Here is a 16,524-nt window from a genome sequence, read left to right as displayed (position 1 = left end):
AATGATGGCAGATGGGTTCCCCCTGCCCTCTTAGCAATAAAGCCTGATCTGTTTCCTCAAAACAAACGAGTTAAGCCAAGGAGTGAGGTTAAAAATGACTTCCAAACATCAGTCCTGGATCACACAAAAATATCTGCAGATAACATTGTAAGAGATGATGGGACTAATGCAAAAGGAAGTGTTTCCCAAAACACACGCTTAGTAAGTTCTCCCAGGAGATCAGTGACTCAGTAAGGCCCAGGAAATTGTGCCAGAGTTTGATCTATGATGTAAGAAGGAGCGCCAACACTTGATCACTTCCACTCACAAGCTTGGCAATTGTTGCAATGGATTTCCAAAATAAATCCTGGGGCTGGATTTTGAGGCCAAGCTATTCTAGTGAACAGGGAGACACTGAGATCTAGCCAGCCCCAATCAAGTTAAGTTAGTGGAGTGGCAAGGCTTATTCTCTGGAGGGCTGCAAGTGTTGTCTAGGGCTACAATGAGTCCACACAGAACACCAATAATTCCAATTAGACTGGTAAGTAAAAACAATATACAATGATTTATTAGGCTCTTAAAATGCACACTAAGCTAGCAAAACCTGTGAGGAGCCAGGAATGAAGCGCAGACGCAAGTTAGACATGGTTCTGGATAAAGACCTTTATTTAACAGAAAGGGGTTGGAAAAATGCCTCACTATCGCCAATCTAAGAGGAATTTCCCTACCGCAACAAAAAGCGAATGGGTCGGTCAATGTCAAGAGGTCCAAATAAAAGTAATTCCTGTGCTCTTAATCCTATTCTGACCCTCGCACACTAAGGTGTAAAGGGTAATGTTCCTTGTCTTCTCTGAGTGTTCAAAAATGGTCAAAGTTCAACCTAAGAGTTCAAAATCCAACTAAAGTTGGTTTGCTCATGTTCAAAAGATCACAGTTCTAGGGAGAACCTCCTACCCTAGGTTCTTTGCATTGAACATTCCGTTTTAAATGAATCACCAAGTTTCTAAGTGGACTGCCTCTCTCCCCTTAAAGTGTTCACGTAGCTTGAGGATCTTGCTCCCTTCCCCAAGGTTTGGCTTTACTTCTAGTCTCAAAAGCACCTTTCTCACCTAGGAACTTTCTCTTCATACACTTTTGTTCACAGTGTTACTGTTTTCCTTTAACTGCTTCTGTGAATATGTCACAACCATGGCTCAATGTCTCTGAGACATGATTTTCCCTTGATCCAAATTATCATAGTTCACAAATGCCTTCTCCTTTTCACAGTTTATACAACCCACACATTTGTCTTCACCTGGTATCTTGCCAGAGCGTTAATTTCTAAAATATTCAACGCTTTGTAGTATCAGGAGGAAATGAATCCCTTCTCCTGGTGTTTGACAGGGTGGGTTCAATAACCCTCCCAACACAGTCACTTGTCTTGACAAAAGTTCACAAGGCCAAACAGGAAATGTTCTTCCCTTGGCCTCACAGGCTTTGTCCTGTCTTCATGTATTTTGCATTTCTCGCCAGTTACGAGTTTCCCCTTGTGTATATTTCTTTCCTTTTCTTCTATTTTTAAGTAACTGCGTCAGTGCGCTGGCCCCCTGGTAACCCGTTCACTTCCGTTGGGCTTACCGGTTGCCTTTGATGTCGCCACTTCTCTGTCTGCTTCGTAGAATAGGCTCGGCGGCCACCCGGCTAAGTGCAGTCTTGCCACTGTTCCTCTCTACTTGATGCACAATTACTGCAGTGTTTCCTTTGCTCGTGGTAAACCGCTGGTACCTCCTCCTTGCCTTGGTGGGGTCAGGTCGGCTGCTCTACTGTATGCCACAGCCTGTCTTCCCCCAGCATGGTGTTCTGTCACAGCGGGTCTTCCTCCAGCATGGTGTTCACCTGCGTTACCGTCTGGCAGGTGACCCGCATCTGCAGCTCTCTCCATTCTTGCTGCTTCTCCCTTGCCTTCTCTCCATGGACGCTAATGGGCTTTGCCCCCACAGGGTAAGGAAACAAACTCTCCTGCCGCTCTGGTGAACTCATTAGACTGGGATCCCCAGCCTGCCTCCTCAGCTGGCTGGCTAGCTCTCCCACTGCTGGACTCGTCTCTCCTGGGGTCTGTGCAGGTTCAGCAGACTGTGAGCCTCAGTTCTCCTGGTCTGCTGGCTGGCTGCTTCTACTTCCGCTGGTCCAGTCTCTCCTCTTTGCTTTTGTCAGAGATTCCACTCCCTCCAAGTATGCACCATGGCCTTCCCTCTTCTGGCTTCTCTGGACTGGCTTTGCTCGTTGCCCATGGAGGAAATCCTCTCACACTTCCTGAGCCCATTTATGGAGAACATTGTGAGGGTGGGGGGCTATGCTAACTTATCCCCAGCTCTAATTTATTCAGACACCTCTGCTGACATTCTGGAATCTGTTGGAGACAAGTCTTCTGTGCTTGGTCCGGCCAAGGAAGGCCCAGGCATCTCCGGTGTAGAGGTCACTTTCAGATGTAGTATTTAGTTTTGGTCGCTGTGCTTAGTAATCTGTTCCAGACCCCGTTCTAGCTGAACATGCAAACAAGGATAAGGAAATGACTTCTGCAGAGCAGCCACCTCCCGACACCTCTAGGATGTTAAAATGGATTGCAGTACGAGTCAGCGCAATCAGACGGTGACGGGTGATCTTCCAAGGAAGAACAAAGTAGCAGATCCTGCACAGTTTCCATTGATGCAAGAATGAGGAAAATGCAGGAGCTGGCGTCTTGTAGTACAAGTTTAATATCCTCCAAGTTCCAAGGATGCATTTCGGAACGGCGACTGCTGCAGTGAGGTAGCTTAGGAAGGGAGCTAGTCAGTCCACCAGCGGGTCCAGGGACACTTCCAAAGGCTCCGAAGCATTGAATCCTCGAGCCGTGTTTGAGACTGGGTGTTACCACTGGTTCAGGGGTGGAAGCATCGACAAGCATCTTCTTGAGATCAGGTAGAGGAGCAGGGCTTCACCCGGACTTCACTGGAGTTGGTGTTAGTCAGCTGCAGGAGTCGTCCTCGGGCCGTCAGCGGGCTATTCTTCTTCGTAGGGATCTTGGCTCCAACAATGATCTGTGGAATGGCTGCAGGAGTCCTCCTTTTATCCAGGTCCACCAATGGCAAAGTTCTGTGCCATTAAAACTGGCAGCTGCTATCTAGTCATGGATTGCCACTTACCACAACATCTACCCAGCAACAGACATTTAGGCCCCAGGATGTGTACTGGAACCAGACAGCCCCAGACCCCACATCTGGGCTCAGACCTAAACTGCCTCTTTGCCCAGGAAAGCAGCTACTTTCCCTGGGAGAGGGCTTCCCATCAATGGCAATTCCGGAACAGAGAGGGCAGGAAGAAGGCCAAAGAACAATAGTCAAAGGACAAGCAAAAACATCAAGGCACGGCCGTCTTAGAGTGCTTGCCACCTTTAGTAGCCATTTGTTGTAAATGCCGAAGTGCACAAATAAAATGTTTAAAATACGGTAGAAAAATATCCGGTGCCACAGGCTCATCCTAGGAACCTTGTAAATGTAGCCAAAAAAACACTTCAGAAAAGGTTATAAGGATACAAAGTACCCTAATCGCACTTCACTTTAGGGAGATGTGTGCAATTTTAGCAAAACAAGAAATTCACTGAGACAGTCTCTCAGTACTGATAGTCTTATGGACTGATCAGTTTCCTCATATGAATGAGCAAAAAGACAAGGGAAGTAAAGCGGAAGGCTTTAATTGGCTCCCAAGTGCCAGGTCAGTAGTCCAAACAAAGCAAAAAGAAAAGATGTCCAATGGAAGTCTATGGGAGGAAAGCAGCACAAAGAAAATCTTTCACAGCAGTGATCATATCATTTTTATTTTACTATTGTTTTGCTTGTCTTGTTTGAGAAGTCTCACCATTCCCATCTGTCTTTTGGTGGCTTGTATGAACAGACGAGTATTCTGTCCGGTTTCCTCCTGACTTTCACATTCCTCCTTTAGCATGTCTCGGGCTTCTGTGTTTGCACTTCTAAACCATTTCAAAAGGAGAGAATACAGTGAAGTCTCCTGGAAAAGAGGTCAATTACATGAGATGTTGCCAGTTCTTAGTGTCTTTATTCACCAGTTTGCAGAATGTTCTTCAAAGTCTGATCCAATCTCTTTACTAAGCCATTAATTTGTAGTCCATAAATGGAGGTTCAAGGAGTGTCTTTTGGTAAGGAAACTTTGGGTTCAGTCATCAGCTTCAACATGAATTTAGTGCCTTGATCCATAAGGATATCTGGGGGGAAACGCCATCCAGGAGAAACTGGGGATGAAATTCTTGATGATTTGTTGAGGAGTTTTGTTACAGAGAGTGGAACACCTCAGGTGGTCACGGGGGGCATCGTCCTGGACACTAAAATGCATCTATTCCCAACATTCCCAATATCGAAAGCTAACCGGGAGAGCAAGACGTGAATAATAGGTAGCTGTTCTAAAGGAGCTCGGTCGACAGATATGCATGATGTTTTCTAGTAGAAGGCACTTTCCTCCTGGAACTTTTACCTGCTAGTAAATTACCTGGTGAGAAAAATCTACTCAAAACATTAACTTGTGTGTTGACTACTCCCTCTTGGCATGCTGTCAGATGTGAATTTGCCAAGTATGGTACTGTTATCTTAAATGGTGTGAGAACCAATAACCTTCACCTCCGCCTGTACCTAGTGTGACTAATCTGGGCAATTAGTCCCTTCTTCCCAGAGGGGGAGCCACTCCCTTTGATGCTAGGGAGGTGAGCCCACTAAGCAAGTCCTTGCCTAGGTTTCCGGGAAAGCGGGACCTCCCTGGAACTGACTCCCCTGGTGGGGACAAGGACTCCCATTCCCACAAGGAACTCCCTATGAAAAATACTCTGTACCCATATATGGGTATCAAAGAGACTAATGTTACTTCTGTTTTGCATCCAGTAAAGACTGACATTGCTTTTACATCATTGGCAATACCTTGAACTCAGCGGCTAACGAAAAGCAACATGCCCCATTGTAGTACATCGGTGAGAATAAAGGGACGAGGAACCTTGAATGCCAGAAGAAGAATCATATGCAGAGGCAAGCCTCTGGCATGCAGAAGTCCGGGAACTGCACTATACTGTGGAGCCAGCGGTCGTGTGGAGAGACGGGGAGAAAGAGATGTTGGAAGGCTGGCTTTGGAGAAGGTGATACAGCCGAGACAGAGACGGGGATGGAAAGACCGTCTTACCTGGTGGCATGACCACGCTGCAGCCGTGGTTGTTCTGGGACCCGACAAACTGTAAAGAGGCCAGCATAGAATGGAGGAACAAATATTCATTTTGGAACGCGAGACCTGTCGAAACTGCTGCGCAAAGACAAAAAAGGAGACTTGCATGTGTCTGTGATGCTGTGGAGAAGGGCGATCAGCAACAAACCAGCTAGGATGCCACCCCGCTGGAGCACACCCAAAAATATAGAAGGTACCAGGGATGCCCAGGGTGAAAGGAGGTGAGTCGAAAGCAATGGAGAGAAAGAAACTGACAAGGAGCGTTATGGGAGCCTTAGAAGCCAAAGTATTGAACCTGACCAAGAAACACATATACAGCCAGAAAGGTTAATAATACCTGAAAGCCAGAGGGGCCTGAAGAGCCCTCGAAAAACAAGTGACATTGATAAAGGCCCAAGAAGAAGGGAACCTGGAGGGTTCTATCAAACTGTACAAATTATAGACTCAAGAGAAAGAAAGTGATCACGATGGTGGCAAAGGAATAAGGAAAGGATTCCTCTATGTAACTAACTTGAAACATTTGATTTACCTGGAGATTTACAAGTCCATTTGAAGAGGCCAACTAGAGGGTTTAGAACACTTCTTTTCTGAATATTTGTTTGTGTAAACTGCAAGCCATCTTCCGAGAGAGACCCCCATGACAATAGGCCAGGCATTGCCTAAGTTAACAGGCTATTGCTTTGGCTTATATTTTAGTGTGTTTTTTTTTTCTCACAGTGGTAGATCCAGTGGTTAGATTTAGACTGAGGACTACTTTCGATTTTGATGACCGACATGCACCCTTAGTTTAGTTTTATAGGTAGGAAAATCTGTATTAGCAGCAGGGCTACATAGGCATTTTCTTTTGAGATTTATAAACACCCTTGAAATGTCATCCTTTAGTCTAATTCCTTCTTCTGGTTTATCACTCTAGTCACCTCGCTAGGTGCTTGTGCCTCCACCCCTTCTCTACTCATCCCACAGGCTGTGAAAGCATTGCACCTTTTTTTGCTCCACAACTTCAATTGTCTCTTCATTGATCAATCCTCTTACTCTTTCTCGTCCCCTCCACCTGCCTCCGCCAGATGTTTCCTCCATCCCTTTCAGTAAGGTCCCCCCTTTTGCTGGCCCTATTTAGCACTACATTGTTTATCCAACTTACTACTCCTGGACGTCTCTCCAGCTCTAACTTACTTCTCGAACTCCTTCTGCTCCTCTGTCCTCCAGCAAATCTCTCCAGTGATTCTCCTTTGTCCTCAAGCAACTCTCAAGTGCTCTGTCTCCTTCCCAAATCACTGATGATATTCCCCCCAAGCTCCAAGCTTATAAAAGGGCTTTGTCATTTCACCGGGCACCTCCCCTTCTTAACCATACTCCAGTGTGCATTATAATTTTATTGTCACAATGATTGGTTAACTTGTTTGGGAACTTGTGCTGCTCTTTACCCTGTCCGTGGCCCAGAGGATATGCGGCCTATGATTTTATTAAGTCCTGCCACCATCTTGAATCCCCATTCATCAGCGATTTGAATCAGGATTGTTTCTCCAGAGCTCTGCTGTTGAACTCTCCGTCTGTAAGTTTTCTGTTCTGGTATGGCATGCGAGTTTCCTAGTGTGTGGTCCCTGGCACCACAAGTGCAGATAGAATGTTGACTAATGTGCTCTGGGTGTTTCTCCCATTCTAGCGTTCTTGTGCACACTTTATTTTTTACACAACTTGAATAGGCCATTTCTTCCTCGTGTGGCATCAGTGTCCTTATGCACTCATATCTCACTGGGAGGTGGTGGTCCCTTGACCATGTCTAAGGGCAGCGTCTAAGAGCAGATTCTGAGGGCAGCGGCTGAGCTATGGGTTCTCTTGGGTTTTTAAGCCTGGTTATGTTTGGGGTCCCCTTAACGGGCTGCCCAGTGTGGGATGTGAGACACTCTTGACCAACAGTCACGGCATAGTGGAGTAGCCATGAAATCCTCCTACACCACAGACCAACTTTGCATAGCAGGTGGTGGTAATCGGCCACTTGGCCACACCAACATTTCACCCCAGGTTCAGGCATTCTCCATTCTCGCCTCGCCCTGAATATAACTTGACCTTTCTTTGAAATTGGATTTTGCAGGTAGACCAACCTAGTTTTAGTTTATCCAATTCTGATGAGTCTGTATTGTTTAATCCTGCAGTACATGGTACTGTATACTCTGCTTACATCTGTTTTAAGGCTGTTGCTCCTGGGGCATCTCTTGTTCCATTATGAATATGCTGTCCTCTTAAAATTAGTTATGATCTCTACATGCTGGATAGATGTGCTCTCAAGTTGAGTTTTTCTTTCGATTCTCTCACAGGCGCTCACTGTACAGGTTGGTGTACTTCGCAGGTTCCCCTTCTCCTCTGCCCTGCAGCGCATGAGTGTTCTAGCCAGAATCCCTGGCAGAAGTGCCTCTGCAGTCTACATGAAGGGAGCACCTGAGATGGTGGCCAGCCTCTGCGACAACAGGACAGGTAAGAGCTAGAAATGCTGGTGTGATGTTCTGGGCAAATTACTATCTCACTCCGATTTCTGCTATTTGATTCCCTGCACAGTTCCCGCAGACTTCTCAGAGATGCTACGACACTACACCAGAGATGGATACCGTGTCCTGGGCTTTGCATACAAGTCAGTTGGTACTATAGCAAACTTTGAGGAAGCGCAGCAGTTGAGCAGGTATGGCCTATGACACTGTCTCTTTGTAACTATCATTCTGCCATACCTTATTTCACTTTTCTGCTTGTGCTGCCCAGATATAGCCAATATAAGTAGAAGAGTCACTTAACTTCTACTTTCTGAAATAGTTTACTTTCAACTAAGCAGGAAGTAGACCCCAATGACCAAGAGATGAGGAGAGAGCGGACACTGATCTCACAAGAGACGAATATAGACTCTGCATTGATGTCGTAAGAGATAGCAGGGAATACTCTGTATGTCACCAAAAAGTGATGTCCTGACACTGGGTCCATCTAGTGAGGATCTGAAATGTACAGAGGGTCAGAAATGGGCATGGAAGAAGACCGGTTTCCATGGCTTCGCTAAACTACCGTTTACCCTTGTATTAGCCAACGCCACCTGGGAGAGCATGGCAAAGTTTTGATATAATACAAAACAGGAGTATTTTTAGAGCTGGAGTTGTGAAAAATGGGAACATCGTATTACTGAAATGTTCAACCTGTTGAGTAATGTCTGAATTTTTCAGTCAGAAACTAGGGGCCCTTTGTTTGGCTATTTTGATATGTGATGCTCGGAAAAGGATCCGTTTGTCTTGGATAATTCTGGGAAGCAGGAAGACTCTTTCATCCTGAAGCAATTTACTGATACATATTTGTGGAAGTCTCAGAAAAAAAGCATTTAGCACATTATCAATTCTCAAATGCATAAAGACCACAAACGACCAGACTCAGAGAGGCTAGGTGTGGAATAATATTGTTGAGCGTGAGATAAAAAAAGGTGCCTTCAGTAAACGCACAATTTTGGGCACCAAGAAAGACTTCAAAATACATGATCAAACAGGTGGGGGTGGTACAGTGACTGGGAGATGTTGGCCACAGGGAACATTTATAACCGTATGAGATGACCAAAAATGTCTGTTTTCTGGGATTTAGTTTAGGCTTCTTCCGACACATCATGGAATGTGTTTTCATAAGGCAGTACTTCAATCTTCTGGTGCTGTTACCGTTGTCTTGTTCTGATTGTCTATCTGCCAAGTGTCATCTGCATAGTTATAGTAAATAAGTATGCAAGTTTTTTAAATCTGGCCAGCGGAATGAAGTAAATGATAAACTACAGGGTGCAATACTTTATGAATGGGGACACCCAGATTTTGCAAACTGAAGGGAACACTAGAACGATAAATCAAAGATGGCATGAGAAATGCTTGCTCAAAGAAGAAATGTGTTGTCCTAACCATTCCTACAGCAAGTTATGTGAGTTAATTACTATGTCAGTCATCCGCACTGATACAGAGTGGTCTAGAAGGAGAAGGCCCCCAATGGCACTACTGTTAGATTCCATGCACATGTCATCCAGAACTAAAGTGTATATCCACTCTGCCAGTCTCTTGTATTAAATGCAAGCTGATTTTTTTTTCCCAGAAGGATTACTGAATATTCTGTGCTGCCCATGATGGACCAGTTGGGTCAATATGGGGATGAAGGCTGTGCTTGTGCCCTAGTTGCGTTTCACAACTCAAAACATTTTTCACCATTGATCAAACAATTGTATTCTCCTGCCAGCACACAGATTGTAGTTGCTGGATTTGCCCTTCAGTGTTTAACATTTTTGTCCAAACATTTTTCAAAGGGTTGCAATCCAACCTTTCTTGTATTCCTTGCACCTTTTTCCTTTTGTTTTCCACACAAAATCCTGTCATTCTTATTATTAGTCTCCTTCTGGGAGAATCTTGTTTCCACTAGCTTGCAATTTTTCTCAAATGCAGAAATACTCCTTTTAGTGAGATTTATCCACAGCCTTCTGGTGATGGATATGAGAGAATGTTTCCTAGAGTAAACGGGGTCCAACTCATTCTAAGGGGTAGCAATGGCAGCACATTCTTGGCTTTCCTCAGGGCACAACAGATAACCCAAGAAATTACACTACAGATATTTTGACGAATCACAGGATTCAGTCACTTCTCCCCAGGGGGGAGCTTTTTCCTCTGAGGCTAGGGAGGTGAGCCTGCAACGTGATACCCTACCTAGGGCCAGGGGCAAGCAGGTCTTCACCCTGCTTGGGGACAAGGACCTCCATTTCGAAGAGGAACTGCCTAAGTTACTCACCCCAGCCCACCACTAACAGCTTCCACCCAAAGAAGAGATGACGAGCAAGCTGATGTTTGTTATTGTGATGTAGAAACATTATATCAACCTGCGAAGGAATATTTGTACAATACTGAGAAGAATAATGCAGGGTTAATACAGAGTACTCTTGAAACAGAGAAAAAGGACAAGCAGTGTGTCATAAATGGAGGAGGAGTCCTGCAAGAGAGAGAAGCCCAGGAGTTTCAAATCAGCTGTGTGAAGAGAACTGAAGGAGACCGAGATGTGCAGCTTTCCAGCATTGAAGAAAGCTAGCATGTAAAGTCTACCCGAGAGAAGCTGAGGGAAGAAAACATCAGACAGGTTACCCAGTCCTAGGTGGTGGCATGACTGAGAGTTGAGTACTGCTAAGTCTAGCGACAACGCCAAGACCACAGACCCATTCGAAGCACAGGGTGGGTGCAGAGAAAGGGAGAGAGAAACTGAAAGCCAGGCACCAACCTGACAAACCAGGGAACGGATCCCATCCTGAACGCAGGCCCAGTAACACTAACCCCAAGAGAAAAAGGCAACTGGGAAGGCAGGCGACCCAGGAGGGATACTGGATACGAGTGTAAGAATTTTACTTGCCCCAATTTGGACCTTAAGTTAATGTTACCCAACAAGAGTGGGAAGTCATATGGGAACACTCCTACTCGTCTCCGTAATGCCAAAATAACGGAGAACCCTAAGAATTATTTAAACCCTGATATTCATTTCCACAGGCAACGAACAGTAAAGAACCTATAGAATAATTACTTGTACCTTCATACTCACCCCAGTGAAACCAAAGAGGGGAAGAAAAGTGAAAATCATTATTGGAACATTCATACTTGACCCAGTAAGGTCAAGTCCCAATAACTGTCAAGTGGAAAAGGAAAGCGAGAACGCTCTGGGAAGGTCCTCAGCTGGCCAAGCCAGGGGAAAGGGTGAACAAGTATCGAGCGTGATAAGCAGAGAGAGAGCGAGAGAGAAGAAGAATCTCAGAAGGGGAAATCGAGGTGTCAAAGACCGATTGAGATATTGAAGAGCCCTATGGCTGAATTGTATGAACTCATCAAAGTATTTGCCAAGAACTACCTGCAAATAAGTTATTGAAGTGACTGTCCTGCGAAGCAGACCACGGGAGAAGTCCTTCTCCTGTGCCCTAGTTGGTGTTGGTAGTGGTAGGGAAAGGATATATTAGCTCAGGACAGATGACAGATCTTACTTTTGGACTCACAGATGACTGATGAGCACTGTAGTTAGTTTGTGTTAGGTAGGGAAAACCCATAGTTTAGGGATACTCTGGAGTTTTCACCATTTCATGTGTTCAATGAATCCTTAAAATGGGAGATACACGTCTATGTCCTTCTTCTGACCCACCACAATATACAGAAAAATATTGACTCTTTATGACACAATAAGGCACCATAAGCCCAAACAAGTACTAGAAGTGACACAACACACAGTAAAAAACAGTTATGTAAAAACAGTATAAGGACCTCAGGATACACTCTTTCCACTCCTATAACTAATGCAAGATCTACATCTGGTGGAAAAATATACACGTTCTAATGCTAACATGTGGGAGGGAAAGGAATCCCTAAACACAGTTAAGTACATACACATCTTGAAAATTCCATTGCTAGTACATTGGTTGAACAATTATTCCCCACAAACTCAGAGAACAAATCAACCTAAAAAGGAAAACATTAGCCACATGAAATGTGTTACATAGAGGGCGTGAAAGGGTTAAAACCATTAGAAACCAGGGCCAGAGAGACGCCCAAAGATCCATCAGAATTAGGTACAACTTATTAAACTTAACTATGTCCAGCTAACACCTAGATAAACTTTGAAACCCAGAAACACACTTTGTGATGGTGTCCAATGATCTCCTATGGGAAAATTGTGAACTGCCATGATTTATTAAATTAAATTACCTAACAAATCACTGGAAGTGTCTAAAGTCATAGTTTCTTAGTACAGCACTCCTGCGACCCTAGGGGATCATCAAAAAAAAATAGTCATTTTCTATTGCATCCTGCACGTCTCTCTGTTGGCATGTTCTATGGTTGCAATGTTTATTTCCCTTTGTGATTCCATGCTACTACTCTTCCATCCAGAAGCCTGAACCTACCCACCCTACTCCTTCCCTCCCCAAGTTCTTACTTGGTCAGTTGGCCAAGTGTCCCAGCAGAGAGAGCAGCTCTCCATCAGTTTGAATAAATTCAATTGATTCTTAACTGGAGCCTTTGGTGTTATCTGGGCATCAGGGGGTGGTGAGGATAGGATGCCCGGAAAACACAGTGGCTCCAGGTAAATACCAAGTCGATTTATTCAAGAAACGTAGTGATAGCCATTCTCCTGCCGAGACCCGGAGCCTCCTGCGTCTTCTGTGCATCACATCCAAATGCAACAGGTGGTGACGATTTATCTCCAGCTCCCGTTCCGCTCTCTGCAGCACGTGGGTATCACTGCACTGCCACTAACTCCTGCTCTGCTTCCTGCACCTGCCTGTGTCTTGTGTGCTGCTTGCGGGGCCTGCCGAATAGGTTTGCTCAGGCCCAGCTTTTAGATCCAGCAAAGTCGCCAGGCCAACGCTTGGCCACTGAAGCTGGTGTCCTGGTCTACACATCCCAGCTGGCCATTGCACTGTTGCCATGACAACCACATGTTTATCCGCACAGGATGGAATAAAATGGACACTTAATCCTAAATTAACTGACTCGACTCCCCTCTTCAGAGCTTTCCCTTCCATAAGCCAGTAAGCTGGAACACCCAACCAATTCACAAATAAATCCCTAGGCAGGGACACAGAGGGACACACACCAGTTCATAGTGAACCAATGAGGTTGTACAAGGAGTTACTTTGCTGCAGCCACAGAACAACGCACCATACAAAGTCGCTCCCAAGCTCCTGCAAACCCCAGGACTTCCACTCATACCCTAGAAGCAGAGGAAGTAGGAATTCCTGGCATGCTCGGATGCCGCAGGGTCCATTGACTACACAGATGCCCACAAAACCTCCCTGCTACATATCTGCATGTGGTTGAAAGGACAAAGGATGTTGAGAACCCTCCCACCCACATTAGTGGTCCCAGGTGAAGACATTAATGTAATTGGTGAGACTTGCTGCATATGGAGAAGTCCTCTGCACCCAAAATCAATGTGTTGAGAGAATGCCACAACCTTTAGAAGAGCTACCAGTAGGAAGGTGAGAGTAGAGGAGTATCCTGCAACCCTCAGATCTCTGACCCGTACATCAGAGTACGTCAGTGAAGTAATGAGCGAAACACTTATGATCAGGTTACAAGACAAATTAGAGAAAGGTTATGACGGTCTTGTAAGGGCAACCCTTCCTTGAACCAGGCACTTACGCTAGCCAATGCGATGGAAATAAACAAAGCTTAGGTGGAACAAGAAAAGGAGTAGAAATGGAGAAAAACATAGCTGCACCACATGTTCCAAGGTGCATCCAATATCTATTCCAAAGTTAATGCATTAACTTCCCCTAAGAAGCCTGTTTCCCCCTTCCTCTCTCTCTCTACCGCTACCAGAGCAGGAGAGCGAAAAAGCTTCAGTTGTGGCTCTTTAAATCATTGGGGCATTTCAAAGTCATCTTCAGCGGGAGACAAGACGTTTGTGGTCTGCGGCAAGCAAAGTAGGCGATTAAGTACCAGTTCTATCCCGCAGGTGCAGCCAAAGAAGCAATCGGCCCCTGGGAACACCAGGTGGCACCCCCTCAAGAAGAGCTCCAGCTGCAGTTTTGTGATGCCAGTCGAAGAGTGATGGAAACAGAGCAGGACTGCAAACAATGCAAGTCTATGGTGATGGAGGGTCGGTGGGGCTGCAAAACCCCCACTATTCCCTGACCAAGGGATTCTCCGAAAGGAACTCCAAGGGATCTATCAGGACCAAGGGACAGTAATACCGACAGTGGAGAGTGGTAGTCACTGAACATTTGGCCCAGGAATGGCAGAAGAAACCAAGTACAGAGCTTCCTTTACATATCTTGAGAGTTCTTCAGTGCCAAGAGAATTGAATCCTCGGCCAACGGCTATTTGAATTTATTTATAAAGCACACCACCAGGATGAAGCAAATCGTATTTGGCCACAGGTGGAAACAAATATACAGACGAAGCAGAGGAGTACTCGAAATACAAATCAGTAACGACACAAGGACACAAGGAATCAATTTAAACTGACAGGTTTTTAATGCTTTGCAAAATTGAAAAAGGGGCTTGATGCACGAATCGCCAAGGGGAGTTTGTTCCATAGTTTGGGCCCATCGATTGCAAATCTTCTGTCTCCCCAAAAACCACAAGAGGATGATTCTCAATAACAATTTATCCTTGGACCGCAGCGAGCAGTTGGGAAAATATCTGTGGATTTAATCAGCCAAGTAAGCTAGAGCTAAAATGTTTAAGCACTTAAATATAAGACAGAGAACTTTGAAATTGATTATCTCGTTCACCAATAACCAGTGAAGGGAGCGGCATAACCCAGAGATGGGGGTAGAGGGGACTTCCTCACCCTACATACCAGTCTCAATGCAGCGTTTTGGGCCCTTTGTAATCGTTGGCATTGTTTAGAAGGGATACCTGCAAGCAGACTATTGCAGGAATCCAGTTGGGAGTTGACCAAAGTTCCAACTATCACTGCATGGTTTTCTGATGGAACAAAAGGCAATACCTGCCGCAGGAGACCGAGAGAGAAGTATATAGATTGCACCATAGTACTAACCTGTCCTTCACTGCTCACGTTTTCCTGCCAGATAAAAACCCACGTTTTTTACCTTTGCAGCAAACTGCAAATTTGCACCCAGAAAATGGGGTGGCTGAGAGCATCTACCAGGTTCAAGAAGATGCTTGGGGCCAAACAACTCAACTTCGGTTTTATTGCCATTACGTTGCAGCCAATTTGGTGACATCCAACTGCTAACCTCATCTGAACATTGTTTTACTCTGAGAAAAGACTCTTCCACATTGTCCATGTTAACATACCAATGGGTGCTGTCTGCGCAAGAGTGAAAATGTACCTTGTGCCTCCTCAGGATGTCTATCAAGCGGCGGAAATATAAATTTAATAAGAGGGGGATAGTGAGTACCACTATGGCACTCCAGATGTTTGGGCCAGATGAGCTGACATGCCTTCTCCCCTCCCCCCTGTTTCACGTGTTGCGGTCGTCCTGTTAAGAAAGATTCAAACCATTTAATGGCTTGTGCCGACACATTTCAATTTTGCTAAGTCTGAGTAATATCCAGTTTTACACTATCAAAGGTGCATAAAGGTCCAGCATAACCAGTAGGGACAAATCCCTGTGGTGTGAACCCTTCAGAAGGTCCTCCCATGCTGATAATAAAGCAGTCTCGGTTCCGAACTGTGGATGAAAGCCTGATTGCAAAGAGTCTTAACAGAGACTCCTTCACAACATTCTCCTGAAGATTTAATGTGACTACTTTCTCTAGTACCTTACTGGGCTATTGTCACAGATTAGACAAATTTTGAAAAGGATACAGTCGTGTAAAGGATACAGTCGGTATTCACTTTCAGGGGGCCCTTCCGTTCTGGGGTATCTTGAACGTGCAGCGAACCAGATTCTTCCGGGACACCTTGCGCGTGATGCTAAACAAGACTTCCCCCCCCAAGAGCGTAGCCTGTAGGAATTTGAATAATAACTAACAGGCCAGGGGCTTGGGCGAAAAGGCAGGAGCAGCGACAACAGAGCTAAGGGAACAAACAAAAAACAATGGTTCAAGAGAGCAACTAAGTTTTACCCGAAATGCAGCAACCAGCCACCCACAATGGCCCTCTCTTACCTGCTGATCTAGAGAGAAATCCCACAACCTATTTGTGGGTCCAAGGCGCTCTACGACAACCAGGCGATGCAGGAGAATGGTTTCCAGTTGGTAATAGTTAGTGTAGATGTCCGCCTAACCCGAGCGGCAAGAGGGCGCAGCTAATGTCCAAAAGCAATCCCTGAAAGCATTCAGCAAAGCGTCCTTGCATTGAAGGTGAGCGATCCAAAATAGTGACCAGTAGAATCAGGATAGCGTCCATATAGTCACGTTGATGCGTGGAAAGGAAGGGGGAGTAGGAAGTCCGTGAAGATAGGGATAGGGATCCGATGGGACAATTGGAGCTTTATCTGGAAATTCAGCGGTGAGAAACAAATCCGAAAATGTCACAACAAACAGGAGTAGGAGAGACCAGTCCGTTATACAAAGCCAGGAGTTCGAGTACCAAGGGGAAAACAGGAGGGGGTTTTGTCGCCGGAAATAGTAAGGGTTAAGACGTATAGGATAATCCTTAAAGCATGAGCCGGGTCTAGGAGGTTCAGGAAACAGGATAACATGAATCGGGCGCTTAAACTAACTGCTTAGTTTTAGGAGCACCTGTTGCATGGACCGGCTTAGTTAAGTACGATTAGTATTCCCAGGACGTGAGACGCGTTGCCGGCGTGTCACATGATCGTAAGAAGTGGAGATGCTGGGAAATGTAGTGCGGCGTGTCCCGCGGCTTGGATTT

The 16,524-nt window shown here is 45.4% G+C and overlaps 1 protein-coding gene across 5 annotated transcripts in view; it reads left to right on the top strand.

The window, feature by feature from the left end:
• ATP13A2 (ATPase cation transporting 13A2) overlaps nucleotides 1-16,524 on the top strand; it is a 749,950-nt gene that overhangs the window by 578,826 nt on the left and 154,600 nt on the right. For all 5 annotated transcript variants that reach the window (XM_069611124.1, XM_069611127.1, XM_069611125.1 and 2 more), the window contains exons 18-19: nucleotides 7,530-7,686; nucleotides 7,768-7,888. In XM_069611124.1, coding sequence (XP_069467225.1) covers nucleotides 7,530-7,686; nucleotides 7,768-7,888 — 278 coding nt within the window. The remainder of the gene's footprint in view (nucleotides 1-7,529; nucleotides 7,687-7,767; nucleotides 7,889-16,524) is intronic.

The sequence above is a fragment of the Ambystoma mexicanum genome, chromosome 8 (assembly GCF_040938575.1).
Source record: "Ambystoma mexicanum isolate Mex_15411 chromosome 8, UKY_AmexF1_1, whole genome shotgun sequence".
Taxonomy (NCBI): Eukaryota; Metazoa; Chordata; class Amphibia; order Caudata; family Ambystomatidae; genus Ambystoma; species Ambystoma mexicanum.
This window is presented reverse-complemented; position numbering and strand designations above follow the sequence as displayed.